This window comes from Microtus oregoni, unplaced genomic scaffold, assembly GCF_018167655.1.
Source record: "Microtus oregoni isolate MIOR12 unplaced genomic scaffold, Mior012 000008F_ref0000371, whole genome shotgun sequence".
Taxonomy (NCBI): domain Eukaryota; kingdom Metazoa; phylum Chordata; class Mammalia; order Rodentia; family Cricetidae; genus Microtus; species Microtus oregoni.
The window spans coordinates 37,333,040-37,348,762 of record NW_024543067.1 but is presented as its reverse complement, the minus strand read 5'-3'; the positions used below and the strand labels follow the sequence as shown (position 1 = coordinate 37,348,762).

General features: G+C 52.2%; 1 protein-coding gene across 2 annotated transcripts in view; it reads left to right on the top strand.

The window, feature by feature from the left end:
- Col5a3 (collagen type V alpha 3 chain) overlaps positions 1–15,723 on the top strand; it is a 48,211-nt gene that overhangs the window by 2,120 nt on the left and 30,368 nt on the right. The window contains exons 2-19 of one of the 2 annotated variants that reach the window (XM_041657566.1): positions 2,512–2,673; positions 2,768–2,957; positions 3,025–3,181; positions 3,845–3,949; positions 4,693–4,839; positions 7,432–7,545; positions 7,623–7,766; positions 10,844–10,891; positions 10,964–11,005; positions 11,814–11,876; positions 12,814–12,888; positions 12,979–13,062; positions 13,463–13,519; positions 13,606–13,659; positions 14,282–14,335; positions 14,996–15,049; positions 15,126–15,179; positions 15,313–15,366. In XM_041657566.1, the coding sequence (XP_041513500.1) occupies positions 2,512–2,673; positions 2,768–2,957; positions 3,025–3,181; positions 3,845–3,949; positions 4,693–4,839; positions 7,432–7,545; positions 7,623–7,766; positions 10,844–10,891; positions 10,964–11,005; positions 11,814–11,876; positions 12,814–12,888; positions 12,979–13,062; positions 13,463–13,519; positions 13,606–13,659; positions 14,282–14,335; positions 14,996–15,049; positions 15,126–15,179; positions 15,313–15,366 (1,658 nt within the window). Of the gene's footprint in view, positions 1–2,511; positions 2,674–2,767; positions 2,958–3,024; positions 3,182–3,844; positions 3,950–4,692; positions 4,840–7,431; positions 7,546–7,619; positions 7,767–10,843; positions 10,892–10,963; positions 11,006–11,813; positions 11,877–12,813; positions 12,889–12,978; positions 13,063–13,462; positions 13,520–13,605; positions 13,660–14,281; positions 14,336–14,995; positions 15,050–15,125; positions 15,180–15,312; positions 15,367–15,723 lie in introns of both variants that reach the window. The other variant, XM_041657565.1, reaches the window with a different exon arrangement.

Genomic DNA, 15,723 nt, shown 5'->3' with positions numbered 1-15,723 from the left:
GCGAATGCTGTCAACTTCCATAGCCAGCCGCCCACTCAGTAATTTGGTCAGATTTTCCCCTGCATGGCGTGGGAGACATCTCCTTGGGGTTAATGGCTCCATCTCCTGTGGCAAGTCTGGCTTGTGGGGTATATGGTGTGGAAATCTTGCTGCCAGGACCCCCACTCATGCCGAACAATGGCATCAGGTTTAGAACTTTCTTTTTTACATTAATTTCGTGTGTGTGTGTGTGTGTGTGTGTGTACACGTGCATGCCACAGTACACATGTGGAGGTCAGACAACTTGAAGGAGAGAGCTGTCTCTCCTTCCACCATGTGGGTTCCTGGGATCAAATTCAGGTCATCAGGCCTGGCAGCAAGTACCTTCCCCTGCTAAGCCATCTTGTCAAGTCCTTAACCCTTTTTATCTAATTAACTGCTTACACCTCAATCAGTGGCAAGTCCCATGCTTGCAAAAATTTTCATGCATGAATTTTTGGGGAATTCCATCCACGATCCAGCCTGCTCTCTCTCTGCCTCCCTCCACATCTTACACTCTACCAGGCCTCCCTAGACGCCTTGACCAAAGCAGGGAGAGGGGTGTGTATGTGGGGGAGGACTCAATGGCTCTTGTGTGCCTCCTTGTCACGGAGCCATGCGAGGGAAAGGGCAGTTAGCTGCTGAAAGGTCATTGCAGCGAGGACTGGAGATTGAAGCAAGAGTGATTCCGGTTAGATGGCCGTAAGGACTTTTGAAATGGGAGTTCGCAGTGACCAAGGGGAGATCCTCTTTTCCTGCTGCATAGGAATTGGAGTTTGTGCTAGGATACGGCTCAGCTGGTAGAGTATTCATCTAGCACGCACACATCCCTGTGTTCCATCCCCGCGCTGTATAAATGGGTATGGCAGTGTGTGTCTGTCGTCTTAGTGCTGTGGAGGTGAGCGACAGAGGGTCGGGAGTTCAAGGCCAGCCTGGTTTAAGGTAGGATCACGAAAACAAAAACAAACTGAGCTGGGCAGAGTGCTCTATTGGAGGATGTTGTGGTTCTAAATCTTCCCAGGGGCTCCCAGTCTAGAGGGGACAGCTGGAATGGTCCACTGGGGAATGACCCTTGTGGTTAGCAGAGCCTGAGAGCCCAAATTGAGCCCCAGGGGGGCTATAATCCAAATACCTCTTAATGACAGCCTGGCCACTGAAGAGACAATTACAGATGGGAGAGGGAGAGAGGGGAGAGAGAGAGAGAGAGAGAGAGAGAGAGAGAGAGGACAGAGTACCAAGAAAGCAAGATTGATTGTTGATTGGTTCAGAATTGAGCCATGGATAGTGGGACAAAAAGAAGGTAGAACGGGCAGGGACAAGGATGAAGGGATGGGAACAGAACTCTGCAGAGTTTGGGAGGCAAAGGGGGGGGGGTTGGGATGGAGGTCTTCATCCAGGTCCCTTCCTCCCCAAGTCTGGTCCCCTAACTCAGTTTTCAGTGATGAAGTCAGCTGAGCCACCCTGGAGTGAGGTCATGGCAGATTCCTCAGAACCTGGATCCTGCCAAGAGTCTGGGTCAGGGGGTTAGTGGGACAGTTTGCTAGGGGAGGGTACAGGCCAGGGGCTTTGGGCCCAGGGGAAGCCCTTACCCGCCCTACCCAAGCCATGTGGATCCAGTTAAGAGTGTTCAAGCTGCCTGGGTGGGGCTGCGAGGATTGCTTGGATTAGGGGCCTTTTGGGCCAGACCAATTCTTTCTTTTCTGGGATGAGAGAGGGGGAGGGTTATCAGAAATAGAAGTCAGAAGGAGGAGATGGGAAGATGATAAAACTGGTCCCAGGTGAGATGGAGGAACAGGGAAAGATAAAGGAAGAGGTCAGAGCAGAAGTTAGATGAGGGACCCGGATGGAGGATGCCAGGGGGAGTTAGATGGGAGAATAGGAGGGAGAGGGCCGTGGGCTGGGGATCCAAGGTAGGAGGTTATGGAGTCTAAGAAGAGTGCACCCCCACAAACACATCCTTTTTCCTCTTGTGGGTTTTCCCTAGCAAGGGGGCTCCATGCCGGGAAACTGCCCAAGGAGCCAGTGTGGGGGCGAAGAGAGAAGGGGAAGGCTTGGTTCTGGGGATCCGGCCAGGAACCTTTGATTCATCATAGAACTAGGTCAGCTTTTTTTTTTTTTCTCACCAAAAACTTAGGAGAAAAAAAAAAAAAAACAAACCAGAGTCAATAGACTGATGTAGCGGTGACATCTGTGGGATTGTGGGGGAAGTGCTGCTGGTCCCAGGCTGCCTGCTGCTCCCTGGACTTGGGGGAGGAGGGAGCCCCCAAACTCTGACTAAGTCTTTTGGAGTTGAGAGTTTTGTTTGTTTCCATCCCAACTTTCAGACAAAGTCTTGTTAAGTTGCTCAGTGTGACCTTGAACACTCTGGCAGACCAGGTGGAGGTCCTCCTGCCTCAGCCTTCTGAGTAGCTCTCAGGACTGGGGGCCATGCGGTCAGGTCTGACTCCTGGGCCAGTTCTGACCACGCCTCCTCACCCTGCCATCTTTCTACAGTGGAGCCTGTGGATGTTCTGGAAGCCTTGGGGGTGCACAGGAACCAAGTTGGGGTTGCTGAGGGGCCTGGCATGTGTCCCCAGAGAACTCCACATGGCGACCGAGCATTCCGGGTGGACAAATCCAGCCTGCTCAGTGTCCCCACGTGGCAGCTCTTTCCAGGTGAGTCAGGGCAGGAAGGCTGGGGTGGGGGCCATCCTGGAAGGGTGAAGTCTCCCTAGTGGTCTAACTGCCCCCTTCTCCTCTGCCGGCAAAGATGGGCAATTTCCTGAGGACTTTTCGGTGCTGTTCACTGTGCGGGGCCAGTCAGCCAATCAGTCTGTCCTTTTGTCCATTTATGATGAGAAGGGCATCCGGCAGCTGGGGCTGACACTAGGGCCAGCTCTGGGTCTCCTTGGCGACTCCTTCAGGCCCTTCCCCGAGCAGGTCAACCTCATGGATGGCAGGTGAGTATGGGAAAGGGGAAAGGGTACCCTGCGGAAATCCGTGCACTGAGACTCATTCCCCTTGCAGGTGGCACCGTGTGGCGGTCAGCATGAGTGGTGACAAACTGACCCTGGTGACTGACTGTGAACCTCAGCCGCCCGTGTCTGGTCAGGGACCTCGGCTTATCCGCACAGATGGACTTACCATGATGGGAACCCAGGACAGCAGGGAGGAGACTTTTGAGGTATGGAGTTCAGTGGCAGGGGAAACTGAGGCAGAGGCTGGGGAGCTTTGTCTTCAGCCTAAACTAGAAGAGAACAGAGAAGGAGAGAGCCCAGCTTCCACCTAGTCCCACAGAGCTGAGGGAAGGCAGCACCATACACTAGACCATTAGTAAATCAACAAGCGATCAGGTCACCATGTGACGTATACTTGGTCCCTGCTTGAGTAAGTGCTGGGACAGGTCGCTGAGACCACCACATGATGCAGAGGCCCATGGATCCAGGGATCCAGCATCCAGGGCATGGCTCAGTCAGTAAAGGTGCTTGCCACCAAACCTGTGGGCCTGAGTTCAAACCCGAAATTTGTGTGGTGGAAGGAGAGAACTCAATCCTGAAGGCTGTCCTCTCACCTCCACATGCGAGCTTCCTGGCACACTTGTGCATGTATGCATACATACTTTAAATAAATCAGTGTAATTTTAAAAGTTGGCAAGCTTAACTGTCACACTGGGTGTGTTTTGTCCTGTGGTGTCATGGATTTGGTGAGTTACAGGTGGAGGGGCTACAGGTTTCCCCTCCTTAGGGTGCCCTGGGTGGGAAGCTGAGGCTCTATGGCAGGAAGGGGCAGAGAAATGCTGGGGAGCATGGGCCAGGATCATCCTATGGCTCCTTTTCCTCCTGTGCAGGGAGACATCCAGGAGCTGCTGTTAATTGCAGACCCTCAGGCTGCCTTCCGGGCCTGTGAACACTACCTCCCTGACTGTGAAACCCCAGGTCCCCCAGCCACAGAGGTGAGTGAGGGGCTCCAGGTGGCAGGCGAGTCATCCCTGGCTCTAGGTATCAAGAAAGAGTGGACTATGACCCAGAAACAAAGAGCTGAGCAACTTTAGACCCTGAACGCAGGACTAATTCCAGAAGATGACTTTAACCGTAAGCCAGGTGTAATGAGGCACACATGACGCCTCGGTACTCAGGAGGCTGATGCCAGAGGACATGGAGGGCAACCTAGGCTAGGTAGTAGAACCCTGTCTCCAAAACAACAATAACAACAACAACAGAAAATCAGTCCGGGGATGGGGAAGATGGTTCAGTCAGGAAACCTGGCTCACTTTCGAGCACCAGGACCTGTTTGGTCTTTAGAGTCTGCGCGGAAAAGCTGAACATGGTGGCACTTGTAACCCTCGTGCTGGGAAGGCAAAGGCAGACAGACCCCTGGGGCTCGCTGCCCTGTCAGCCTGGCTTAACTGGTGAGCTCCAGGCCAGTAAAAAACTGTTTCCACAGCAATAACAAAGGTGCTGGTGCCTGAGGAATAACACCCAAAGCTGACCTCTGGCATCTGTGTGCATGTGCGCACACTTGAACACACTCCACACACACACACACACACACACACTCACACACACACACTCACACACGTATACACACGTGTAGTTGAATGACAACTATGGACCGTGTCGTGGCCCTCAGGGAGTCAGGCGATAGCATTTCTAAAGGGGGGAGAGTTTTTAGTCCTGACTAGAACCCTTTCCTCAGGTCCCCAAGGATGAACCGGAAACAACCACTCCTCGTCGCAAGGGCAAAGGAAAGAAGAAGGGGCGGGGTCGAAAGGGGAAGGGAAGAAAGAAAAAGAACAAGGAGGCCTCAAGGCTGAGCCCAACCCCTGGTACCCCCAAGAACCAGGTAAGAATCTTAGACCTCTCTCTCTTTGCTTCCTGATCACCCATCTCTGGTCCCTCATCTTTGTGTTGGTCCTTAGGGCCTGACACCTGAGGTTTGGTTCTCTCAGCCAAGGGTGATGCCAGGTCCTGCATCAGGGGCTCCCTCATGTTTATTCCAGTCGGGAGAAGCTGGAGGAGACACCTCTGAACACAAGAGGACCTGATGACGATGAGGTTCATGATGTGTTCTTAACAGTAGGGTGTTCATCAGGTGGGGTAACTGGTTACAGCTGCATGGTTATTGTGCCAGTGTGTGGGGTTCACTGCTGAGGGTCATTGGTGAGGGCTCCACCTGGGAACTCATCCTGAGACACTCCCATACCCCATCAGGGAAGGTTATCCACTTTGAACTTTAATTTCAGGAGATACACACATGGAGCAGGGAGGGAGGAAGGGGACACCTGCCTCACCAACTAGAACAGCCCAGTCAGCCTGGAGGTCCATGGTGACAGATGTCACATCCTGATCACCCTCACTTCCTGAGGCTGCTGTTTAGTATTGCTGGTTGAGGAAGTGTTCACTGAGGTAACAGTAGGGAGCTCCTAGCGGGAGGTCTCACTAGGAGGCTGTTGGTGTTTTGGTGGTCTTTGTTGGTGAACTTTCCTGGGAAGACATGGACAACAGATAGGGAACTAAGGACCAACGAAGGCACGATTCCACTCGGATCTAGTTTGGGGAACCAGTGAGTTGGTGGGGTGTACTTACAGAGCTAAGGTGAGGGTACACACAGGGGTGTGGCTGACCCTTGAGCGGTCACCCTAAGTGTGGATGCTTACTTTCCCCTTAGCTGCACAGCTGGAGTCCTCTTCCTTACACCTCAGTACTCTTTGCTTTCCAGAGATCAGGAGACCATGTGCAGCCTGGGCAGAGTTACAGAAGTGGGGAGAGGGATATGGGGGAGAGTGGTTGGAATCTCTGATGAGGGGCCAGTGGCCTCCTCACCACCTCCCTCTGTAAGAGAGTGGCCACAGGCTGGGTCTTGAGGGTCTTTCATAGTCATAGTTGCTTTCCATGAAGATGGCAATAGATATTAAGGATAGCCCTGGAGGACAGTATTCTATGCAGCCCCATTCCTATTGCTGCGCTAAAATATCCTGAGCAAGGGGCTGGAGAGAGGGTGCAGCAGTCAGGAGCTCTTGCTGCTCTTGCATTGGAGACTGGGTTCAGTTCCAAGCACCCGTTTACCTGGATCCTGACAGCCTGTAGCTCCAGTTCCAAGGGATCTGATGCCCCTGTCAGTGATGCGGTGCTCCAGTGAGTGCACACACACACACACACATACACACACACACACACACACACACACACACTTGAAAACAAAAGCAACAGCCCCACATCTATCCCGGCCCAAAGCAACTTGGCGGAAAGAGGGGCTTATTTCATTTTACAGTCTCAGTCTGTTATTTTTGGGAAGTCGGAGCAGCAGCTTCAAGTGTTGCATCCACAGTGGCAGCAGAGAGAGAATAAACCCATGATTCTTGCGTGTTTGCTTGCTCTCAGCTAGCTTTTGCTTTTCTTATACTGTTCAGAACCCTTGCCTAGGAGGTGCCAGCCACAGTGGGCTGGGTCTTTACACATCAGTTAACAATCAAGGCAATTTCCCAGGGACACGCCACCCGCCCGCCTGATCTAGACAATCACTCACAGAAGCTCTTTGCCAGGGGGTTTTAGGTTGGCTCAAGTTGACTTAGAACGAATCAACACACTAGTTAAAGATTAAAGGTGAAGGGTTATTTGTTAAGGAGATTACTGGAAGACATGATGAGGTCACTATTAGTGGAATAATTGATTGGGGACCCCAGAGAAGGCTCATTATTTCGGGGATCACTAAATAGTGATTTTTGTTGGATGATTCCACTGGTTGGGGTCACAGTCGGATCCCTGGATGGGAGGGTATCTGTTTGGATCCTTTGGTGGGAATCGTGAAGGTGGGGCTCACTTAGCAGTCACCGATCCTTGGAATAATTTGGGTTAATTTTGTAGGTTATTGACAGGTGGGTCCAAAGTCATTGGTTGGGTCACTGCTTGAAGTCCTTGGTTAGAGGGGTTGGTCACTGACTGTTAGCTACATGTTGGTTCCAGATCTTTCTATTCCACATGAATTCCAAGAGTAACATGCCCTTGTCAGCCCCTGATTCTGACCTACACCCCATGGCTTTCCTTCTCTGCCTTGACCCAGTTCTTCTGCAGCTGTCCAGGCTGGAGGAGCTGCAGCCTGGCTGGCTGACTGCTGAGCTGTCCTGAGAGAGGACGTGTGAGGTTGGGCTTCCGGGAGTCTGGCCCTGAGTGCTGGCTCTTGACTTTAATCACTGGGCCCTGGAGCCAATCCAGTTCTGCTCCCAGGCCTGAGAGACTCGGCCCTGTTCTGCTCCTCTGTAGCTGGTTCTGCCTCTGGCTGTCTTGGACCAGTTGTGCAGGGCACTTGCCCTTCTCCCCTTGCCCTCCACCATCGGTGGGAAGCAACACTGAGGGAGAGACTTGGCTCTTCTTTTGTCTCCTCTTTGTCGTGATTGTCCTTGGTTCACATCTGACACTCCTTCCATGCCTGCTGCAGACTCTCCTCCATACTCCAGAGACAGAGAAGCCGGTTCTTCACTGGCCTCCGACTCCCACTCCCTTGGCCATCACCACCACTCTGACTACTGGACAAAATGCCACTGTCTTGCAGGTTGGTGGGGGAGTTGATGGTGCTGGGCCAGGACGCGGGGTGGTGAAGGTGATGACAGTTCTCAATATCCTTAGCAGGAGTTTGACTCTGATGCGGAAACTGAGCTGTGGACTCCAGAGATTGAGGCTACTGAGGAGGATGAAGAAGGAGGTGACTCCACCATGGGCCCCAAGTTCCGGGCAGCAGAGCAGCCTTTACAGACTGAGTTCCAGATCTTTCCTGTGAGTCTAGAGGGGTTGGATCAGGAGATGGATGTGAATACCCTCTTTCTCTTGACTGTGTCTGCCTGGTGTCAGCTGCTTTTGTGTGACCCTGGTGCAGTTGCAGTTGAAAATGTTTACCAAGCACTCAACTGTGTGACAGAGACCAGTGATGCAACTGGCTCTTTTAGTCTAAACAGGATGAGAAGCCACTTGACTTCCAGTGGAACCCTGCTTCTAGCTCCCTGAGCGCCCTGACTGCTGAGTGGACAGTAGAGGGAGCCAGAGAGTCAGCGGGGAAACGTAGTGTTAGCAAGAATACTTGGCTCTTGTTGCTGGAGGGCTTGTGTTGGTTAACTTCGTCACCTCAACAGGCTCATGGAAGACACAAGCCTCTGGGAAGGTCTGTGAGGCATTATCTAGACTAGATTAAATGAGGGATGACCCACCATAAATGTGGGTGGCGCCAGCTCTGGGTCTCCTACTGAACTGAAAGGAGGAAAGGAGCGATTACCAGTACTCAGGCTCTTGCCTTGCTTCATGGCTGTGGCTACAACATGACCAGCTGCCTCATGACGCCTTCCATGCTGTGATGATGTTTCCTTTCAAAGGGTAAGCTGAAGCAAGCTCTTCCACCATTAGATTGCTTCTTGTCTAGTTTTTTTTTTTTTTTTTTTTTTTTTTTTTTTTTTTTTTTTTTTTTGACTCAGCAAGGAAAGTAGTGCAGGAAGCAGAGAAAGGCAGCTGTGTGGCAGGACATCAAGTGAGCGTCAGGACAAAGTAGAAAGCCGAGTACCTCTGGGGGTCTTGAATTTGTAATGTTTGACATTCAAGTAAGATTTCAAACCAGGGATGACTAGAAGATTCTAGAGCTCAGGGGAGCCCATCTAGGTTGGGGAGAAAAGCTTGGGATGTCTCCTGAGCACAGAGATAGTGTCTAAGTCAAAGCTTTGGGTGGAAGTGTCTAGAGGGACAGTCTGGTTCTCCTTGGTGCTGGTGGAGTAGGAGTTGGAGCTGAGACCAACGCTGACTTCTTGACTTCTTGTCCTGTTTGTTACTCTGCTTGGCGCAGTGACAAAATACTTGATAGAAACAACTGGTGGGAGGAGAGGACTGTTTGGCTCACATTTCAGAGGGATCAGTCCACAGTTGCCAGGTCTCATGCATTTGAGGAGAGCATCATAGAGATGGGAGGATGCAGTGGAGGGACCATCATAGAGATGGAGGATGTGGTGGAGGGGGGCATCGTAGAGATGGAGGATGTGGTGGAGGAGGGGCATCACAGAGATGGGAGGATGTGGTGGAGGGGGGCATCATAGAGATGGGAGGATGCGGTGGAGGGACCATCATAGAGATGGAGGATGTGATGGAGGGACCATCATAGAGATGGAGGATGTGGTGGAGAGGGGCATCGTAGAGATGGAGGATGTGGTGGAGGGGGGCATCATAGAGATGGAGGATGTGGTGGAGGAGGGGCATCACAGAGATGGAGGATGTGGTGGAGGGGGGCATCATAGAGATGGGAGGATGTGGTGGAGGAGAGCATCACAGAGATGGGAGGATGTGGTGGAGGGGGGCATCACAGAGATGGGAGGATGTGGTGGAGGGGGGCATCATAGAGATGGGAGGATGTGGTGGAGGGGAGCATCACAGAGATGGGAGGATGTGGTGGAGGGGGGCATCATAGAGATGGAGGATGTGGTGGAGGGGGGCATCATAGAGATGGAGGATGTGGTGGAGGGGACCATCACAGAGATGGGAGGACGTGGTGGAGGGGGGCATCATAGAGATGGGAGGATGTGGTGGAGGGGACCATCACAGAGATGGGAGGATGTGGTGGAGGGGACCATCATAGAGATGGAGGATGTGGTGGAGGGGGCATCATAGAGATGGAGGATGTGGTGGAGGGACCATCATAGAGATGGAGGATGTGGTAGAGGAGGGGCATCACAGAGATGGGAGGATGTGGTGGAGGGGGCCTTAATAGAGATGGGAGGATGTGGTGGAGGGGGGCATCATAGAGATGGAGGATGTGGTGGAGGGGGGGCATCATAGAGATGGAGGATGTGGTGGAGGGAGCATCATAGAGATGGAGAATGTGGTGGAGGGGTTCAGTTCCTGGAGAAGGGGATGCAGTAACTGGGGAGTGCTGATTCTCTGCTGGCTTTCTTCTTCCCCCTGGATGCCTCCCTCAGTGTATTCTCTCTGGAAACACCTGAGCACACCCACAGTGGTATCTCACCAATCTCCTAGGTGGTTTCAGTTTGTTGTTGTTTTTAATTATTTTATTATTTTTGAGACAGGGTTTCTCTGTAGCTTTGGACCTTGTCCTAGAATTCATTCTGTAGACCAGGCTGGCCTCAAACTCACAGAGATCCACCTGTCTCTGCCTCCTGAGTGCTGCGACTAAAGGTGTGCACCACCACCGCCTGGCTTTTTTTTAATTTAATTTTATTTTTGAGAAGGGTCTTATTATATAGCCCTGGTTATCCTGCAATGTGCTATGTAGACCCAGATGCCCTCAAACGTCCAGAGAGCCACCTGCCTCGGCCACAGGCATGCCAAGCGACTTGTTTTAGATGGGTCTAGAGCCTGTTGAGGTGACAATGTTCCCCATCACATCCACCTCCAGCAGCAAGTGCTGGGATTAAAGCGTTTGCCACCACACCTGGCCTCTCTGAGGCAGTTTCAAATCCTGTTGCCTTTGGTGGTGCACACCTTTAATCCCAGCACTCAGGAGGCAGAGACAGGCGGATCTCTGAGTTCGAGGCCAGCCTGGTCTACAGAGTGAGATCCATGACAGCCAGGGCTATACAGAGAAGCCCTGTCAAACGCAATGAAGATAAGTCATCACGTGTGTCAAGTGTTGTAACTCACTTGCCATACGGGTGTCACACACTCACTGACTCCATGAGTTACCTGTGGGTGGCCACAGGGTTGAGCAAGGTGCCAGCCTCACTGGGGAAGAGGCCCAGCCATGTGATAAGGATCTTTGGAGTTGACGCCCTTCACCTGGGCGACTTTCAGAAGACAGTTGTCTCCTTCCACATTGGAGTCAGGGGTTGGATTCACATCTCCTCTCTGCCCACTGTCCCCAGGGTGCTGGAGAAAAGGGAGAAAAAGGAGAGCCTGCAAGAATAGAGCGGGTAAGAGAATGGGAGTAGGAGGAGGTTGGGGGGCCTCATGAGAACAGGGTTCACACTTATTTTTCCCTCCAGGGACAGCAGTTCGAGGGACCTGCAGGAGCCCCAGGACCCCGGGTGAGTACTGGTCCTAGTCCCACCCCCTTTCTTCTCGAGTCCATGTACAAATCAGCTGTGTGGCTAGACGCTAAGTAGCTGCTCTCACTCTCTTCTGTCTTACTCTTTATAAAGCCCAGGCTGAGCTCAATCTCACTATGTAGCCCAGACTGCATTCCCGCCCCCACCTTTTGGGTTTTCAAGACAGGGTTTCTTTGTAGCTTTGGAGCCTGTCCTGGAACTCACTCTGTAGACCAGGCTGGCCTCGAACTCACAGAGATCCTCCTGCCCCTGCCTCCTGAGTGCTGGGATTAAAGTTGTGTGCCACCACTGCCTGACTGTAATCCGTCTCTTGATCTTCCTGCCTCAGCCTCCTGTGCTGGGATTAAAGGTGTGCACAGAGAGCACTTAGATTATAGTGTTGTCTGGAGGTCATTGGATAGTCAGCACCAAACGATATGTCAAAAAGACACCTAGGGCCGGGCGGTGGTGGCGCACGCCTTTAATCCCAGCACTCGGGAGGCAGAGGCAGGCGGATCTCTGTGAGTTCGAGACCAGCCTGGTCTACAAGAGCTAGTTCCAGGACAGGCTCCAAAAAAACCACAGAGAAACCCTGTCTCGAAAAACCAAAAAAAAAAAAAAAAAAAAAAAAAAAAGACACCTAGGGTGTGAAGTTGAGGGTGGTCCAGGTCACAGACCATGGGGGAGCTGGCTAAAAGGCAGAGAGTGCAGGGAAGTCTGCCTGAAGTTAAAGTTACAAGGTGGGTAAGAAGCCAGCCAAGCTCAAATTTTATATCTCCTGAGACTTCTTTTTTCTCTGTCTTCACAGGGAATATCTGGTCCTCCAGGTCCTCCTGGCCCTCCAGGATTCCCTGGGGACCGAGGTCTACCGGTAAGAGACTCCCCACTGAGTGCACCCCTTTGCAGGGGTGGGTCTTCAGGTTGGGAGTGTGAAGACTTGAATGTGTGGGTGTGGGGGCTGGAATCAGGAGCACCGTCCCTGAAGTGACTCTGACCCCATCTGTGAACCTTCTCTCTCACCTTCTACTGGTTACTGGGAACCATCCTACTTTTCTCCTCATGTCTGTTTTGTGTGTCTTTAAATATTTTATGATGTCTTAATTTATCGTTTTCTCTCTGTGTGTGTGTGTATGTAGTCGGGTGGTGGCAGTTACCCCGGCACTTGAGTGGAGGTCAGAGGACGCCTTGCAGAAGTCAGTTCTCTCCTTCCACCATGTGGATCCCAGGGATCAAATCAGGCCACCAGGCGGCACGGCATGTGCCCTGGCCTGCTGAGCTGTCTTGGTGAAGCTCTCCTTATTTATGTCTGTATGTGTGCGTGCGTGTGTGTGCACGTGCAAGTGAGGGAGTGTTTATGAATATGTGTGTGCCCATACCTGTGCACGTCCAGAGACCGGAGGGGGCGTTGGATCTCTGAAAACTGTGTTGCATTCCTTTGTGGGATGCTTGGCTTGTCACTTGGGCGCTAGGATCCGAACTCCAGTCCTCATGATCATACATCAAGGGCTCCTAACTGCTGAGTCATCCCTCCAGCCTCCATGAGTGCTCACCTGTCTCCTACATCCATGTCTGTCTCCCTTGTTCATCCATTTCTGCCGTTTTCCCCCCATCTCTCTCATGTCACCTTTGTCGCTGTCTCCCTCTCTCTGCCCCCTTCTCTCTTCCTCCTCAGATTCTTTGTCTCTCTCTCTCTCACTGTTCCCCTCTCCCTGTCTTCTTTGGGTCTCTCCCTCTTTCTCCCCTCTCCTTTTCTGTCTCCCACCCCCACCTCAGTTCTGTTCATCCCTCTGTCTCCCTCCCTCTCTCAGGGTCCTGCTGGCCTCCCAGGAATTCCAGGTGTTGATGGAATCCGGGGTCTACCTGGCACCGTAATTATGATGCCGGTAAGGATGGGGGTGCCCCGTGCTTGGGGAGTGGAGTTCTGGCCTGGTGCCTTTCTCTGGACCTCGGCTCACTATCTGGTTGCTCCTCAGTTCCCTTTGGCGAGCAGCTCATCGAAAGGCCCCCCAGTGTCCTTCCAGCAGGCCCAGGCGCAGGCGATACTGCAGCAGGCTCAGGTGAGTGTGCCGTGTGAGGGATGGCAGAAATAAAGGTTCATGCAGGCCTGCTCGGGATACAGAGGACCTCTCTCCCGAAGATGCTTGCTATGAGTTTCTGTTGTTATGGTGAAATCCTGAGCCCAGGTGGTTTATGAAGAACAGCTGATTCAGGCTTATGGTTCCCAGAGCAGAACTCTGCCTCTTGGTTGAGTGCATTGTAAATGTTCTAGGATGAGACTGATTGCCATTATGGGGACCCCACCCCTCTGATTTCATCCAATTTCAATCTTCCTCAAAGTGTTATCAACATATGATCTGGGGGACAAATTTGCAACCTGCGAATGGGGGAGGCTCGCTCTAACTATAGCAATGATTCTGTGGTCTCGTGGGGGACTCTCGCTTCTGTCTGTCTTTCCAGCTCTCCATGAAAGGACCCCCTGGTCCAGTGGGACTCACTGGGCGCCCAGGCCCTGTGGTGAGTAAGGGGTCTGCATTGAGAAGAGGGATGCACCCATGCCAGACAGCCACCTTGCTCAATTCCTCCATCTCTTGTCCCCCAAGGGCCTTCCTGGATATCCAGGTCTGAAAGGTGAATCAGGAGAAGTAGGGCCACAGGTGAGATTGGAGGGATGTGAGGGGTGGGGGATGGATTAGACAGAAAAACTTCCTCCTAAGGATATAGGATAAAATGCTGGTTGAAGAAAATAACAAAAGGAATAGAAATATACCTTTGAAATTATTGCCCCTCCTAGCGAATGATTTAAAATAGGTCCTGAGCTAGAGGTTGGGGCTCAGCTGGGAAAGCACTTGCCTAGCATACATGAAACCCTGGGTTACAGCCTCAGCACCACGTAAACCAGGAATGGGTGTGCAGCTGTCATCCCAGCCCTGGGGCGGGGGTGGGGCGGGGGGGATGGGGGGGCCGGGTAGAGGCTGGAGGTTCAAAGGATCAGGTGGTCAAGGTCAACCTCAGTTACTTAGAGAGTCTGAGGCCAGACTGGGCTTTCAGAGACCCTGTCTCAAGAATAAATAAAACAAACTGGGTGTGGTCGTATACACCTTTAATCCCAGCATTCAGAAGGCAGAAACAGGCAAATCTCTGTGAATTCAAGGCCAGCCTGGTTTATACAGTGAGTTCTAGGTCCACCAGAGTCACATGGTGTGAGACACTGTCTCAAAAAAAAAAATCAATCATAAACCTTCCTTTTTAATCCTTTCTTCTTATTTCCCACCATAGGGTCCCCGAGGATTACAGGGCCCTCCTGGGCCTCCTGGCCGGGAAGGCAAGACAGTGAGTAACTTCTAAGTTCTTAAATTATGCTTTCTCACCCTCTGAGTCTTCCCCTGTTATCAGAGGGACCCGAGCGTTGAAGGCAGGCAGTGTGTGGAGAAGGGTTTGGCACGTCATAGCTTCTAGCGGACCTGAGAACAGGCGAAATGCTTGGTCTGGGGTCTGAGGTATAGGCGGGATCAGCTTGAGGAGCACAGCATATAAAAAGACACCTGTAACCCCAGGACTGGGGATACGAGGCAGGAGAGTCAGAAGTTCAAGGTCATCCTTTAACTTCTACAGAAGGTGAGGTGCTTACTGCCAGGTCTAGTGACCAGAGCTCAATCCCGAGACTCACCTGGTGGGAGGAGAGAACCGACTTCTGGAAGTTGTCCTCTGACCTCCACATGTGAGCCACTTGTGAGTGTGTGCTCGCTCACACACAGTAACAAACACAAACAAATAATAAGTGCTTTTAAATGAAAACACTAGCCCGGTGTGGTGGCACATGACTTTACCCCAGCACAGTGAGTACCAGGCCAACCGGGGCGACACAGAGAGAGCCTACCTCAACAAAAACAAAACAAAACCAGAATGGGAAAGTCCCCCTGGGAAAGGGGTCAGTGAAAGGCAGTACACAGCTGCCATTTGTCCTTGACTTTGGCCTCACTTTCTTCATAGGGCCGAGCTGGAGCAGATGGGGCTCGGGGTCTCCCAGGAGACACAGGACCTAAGGTAGGTGATGGGGCCAGGTTGGGGGTGGAGGGTGTCAGGATCAAGGGTTCAATGCAGCCTCTGTCTCTTCCCACAGGGTGACCGGGGCTTCGATGGCCTTCCAGGGCTGCCTGGTGAGAAGGGCCAGAGGGTGAGTATGTGAGGGGCCCCTCCCATACCCATGCCCTTGTCCCACACTGGAGCTTCATACCCTGTCACTCACTGGAGTGAGTGTTCCTGCATGTGCTAATCCATTCCAACGTCCTCCCCCTCCTCTGCTCTAGGGTGACTTTGGACATGTAGGGCAACCTGGTCCCCCAGGAGAGGACGGTGAGAAGGTAAAGTTGGAGGAAGGTTTAGGAATAAGGCTGGTTTGGAGGTTCAGAAGCCTGAGGAACAAGGGCTTGGGTGATGGCTCAGCAGGAGAGCTCTTGCCTAGAATCCCTCAGCATGCTGGGAAAATGGCTCATTGGTAGAACCCTAGGATAGAATTCTTCGGTGAGATGCTGGGGTGTGTGGCTCAGTGGTGGAGCACCTGCCTAGAATTCCCCAGTGAGGGGCTGGGGCCATGGCTCAGTGGTGGAGCATTTGCCTGCCTACCGTATATGAAGCCCTGACTTCTATTCTTATTATTAAAAAAAAAAAAAAACCAATTAAACAGAAACAGACTAAATGGTATCTGGGGCCTGTTAGAG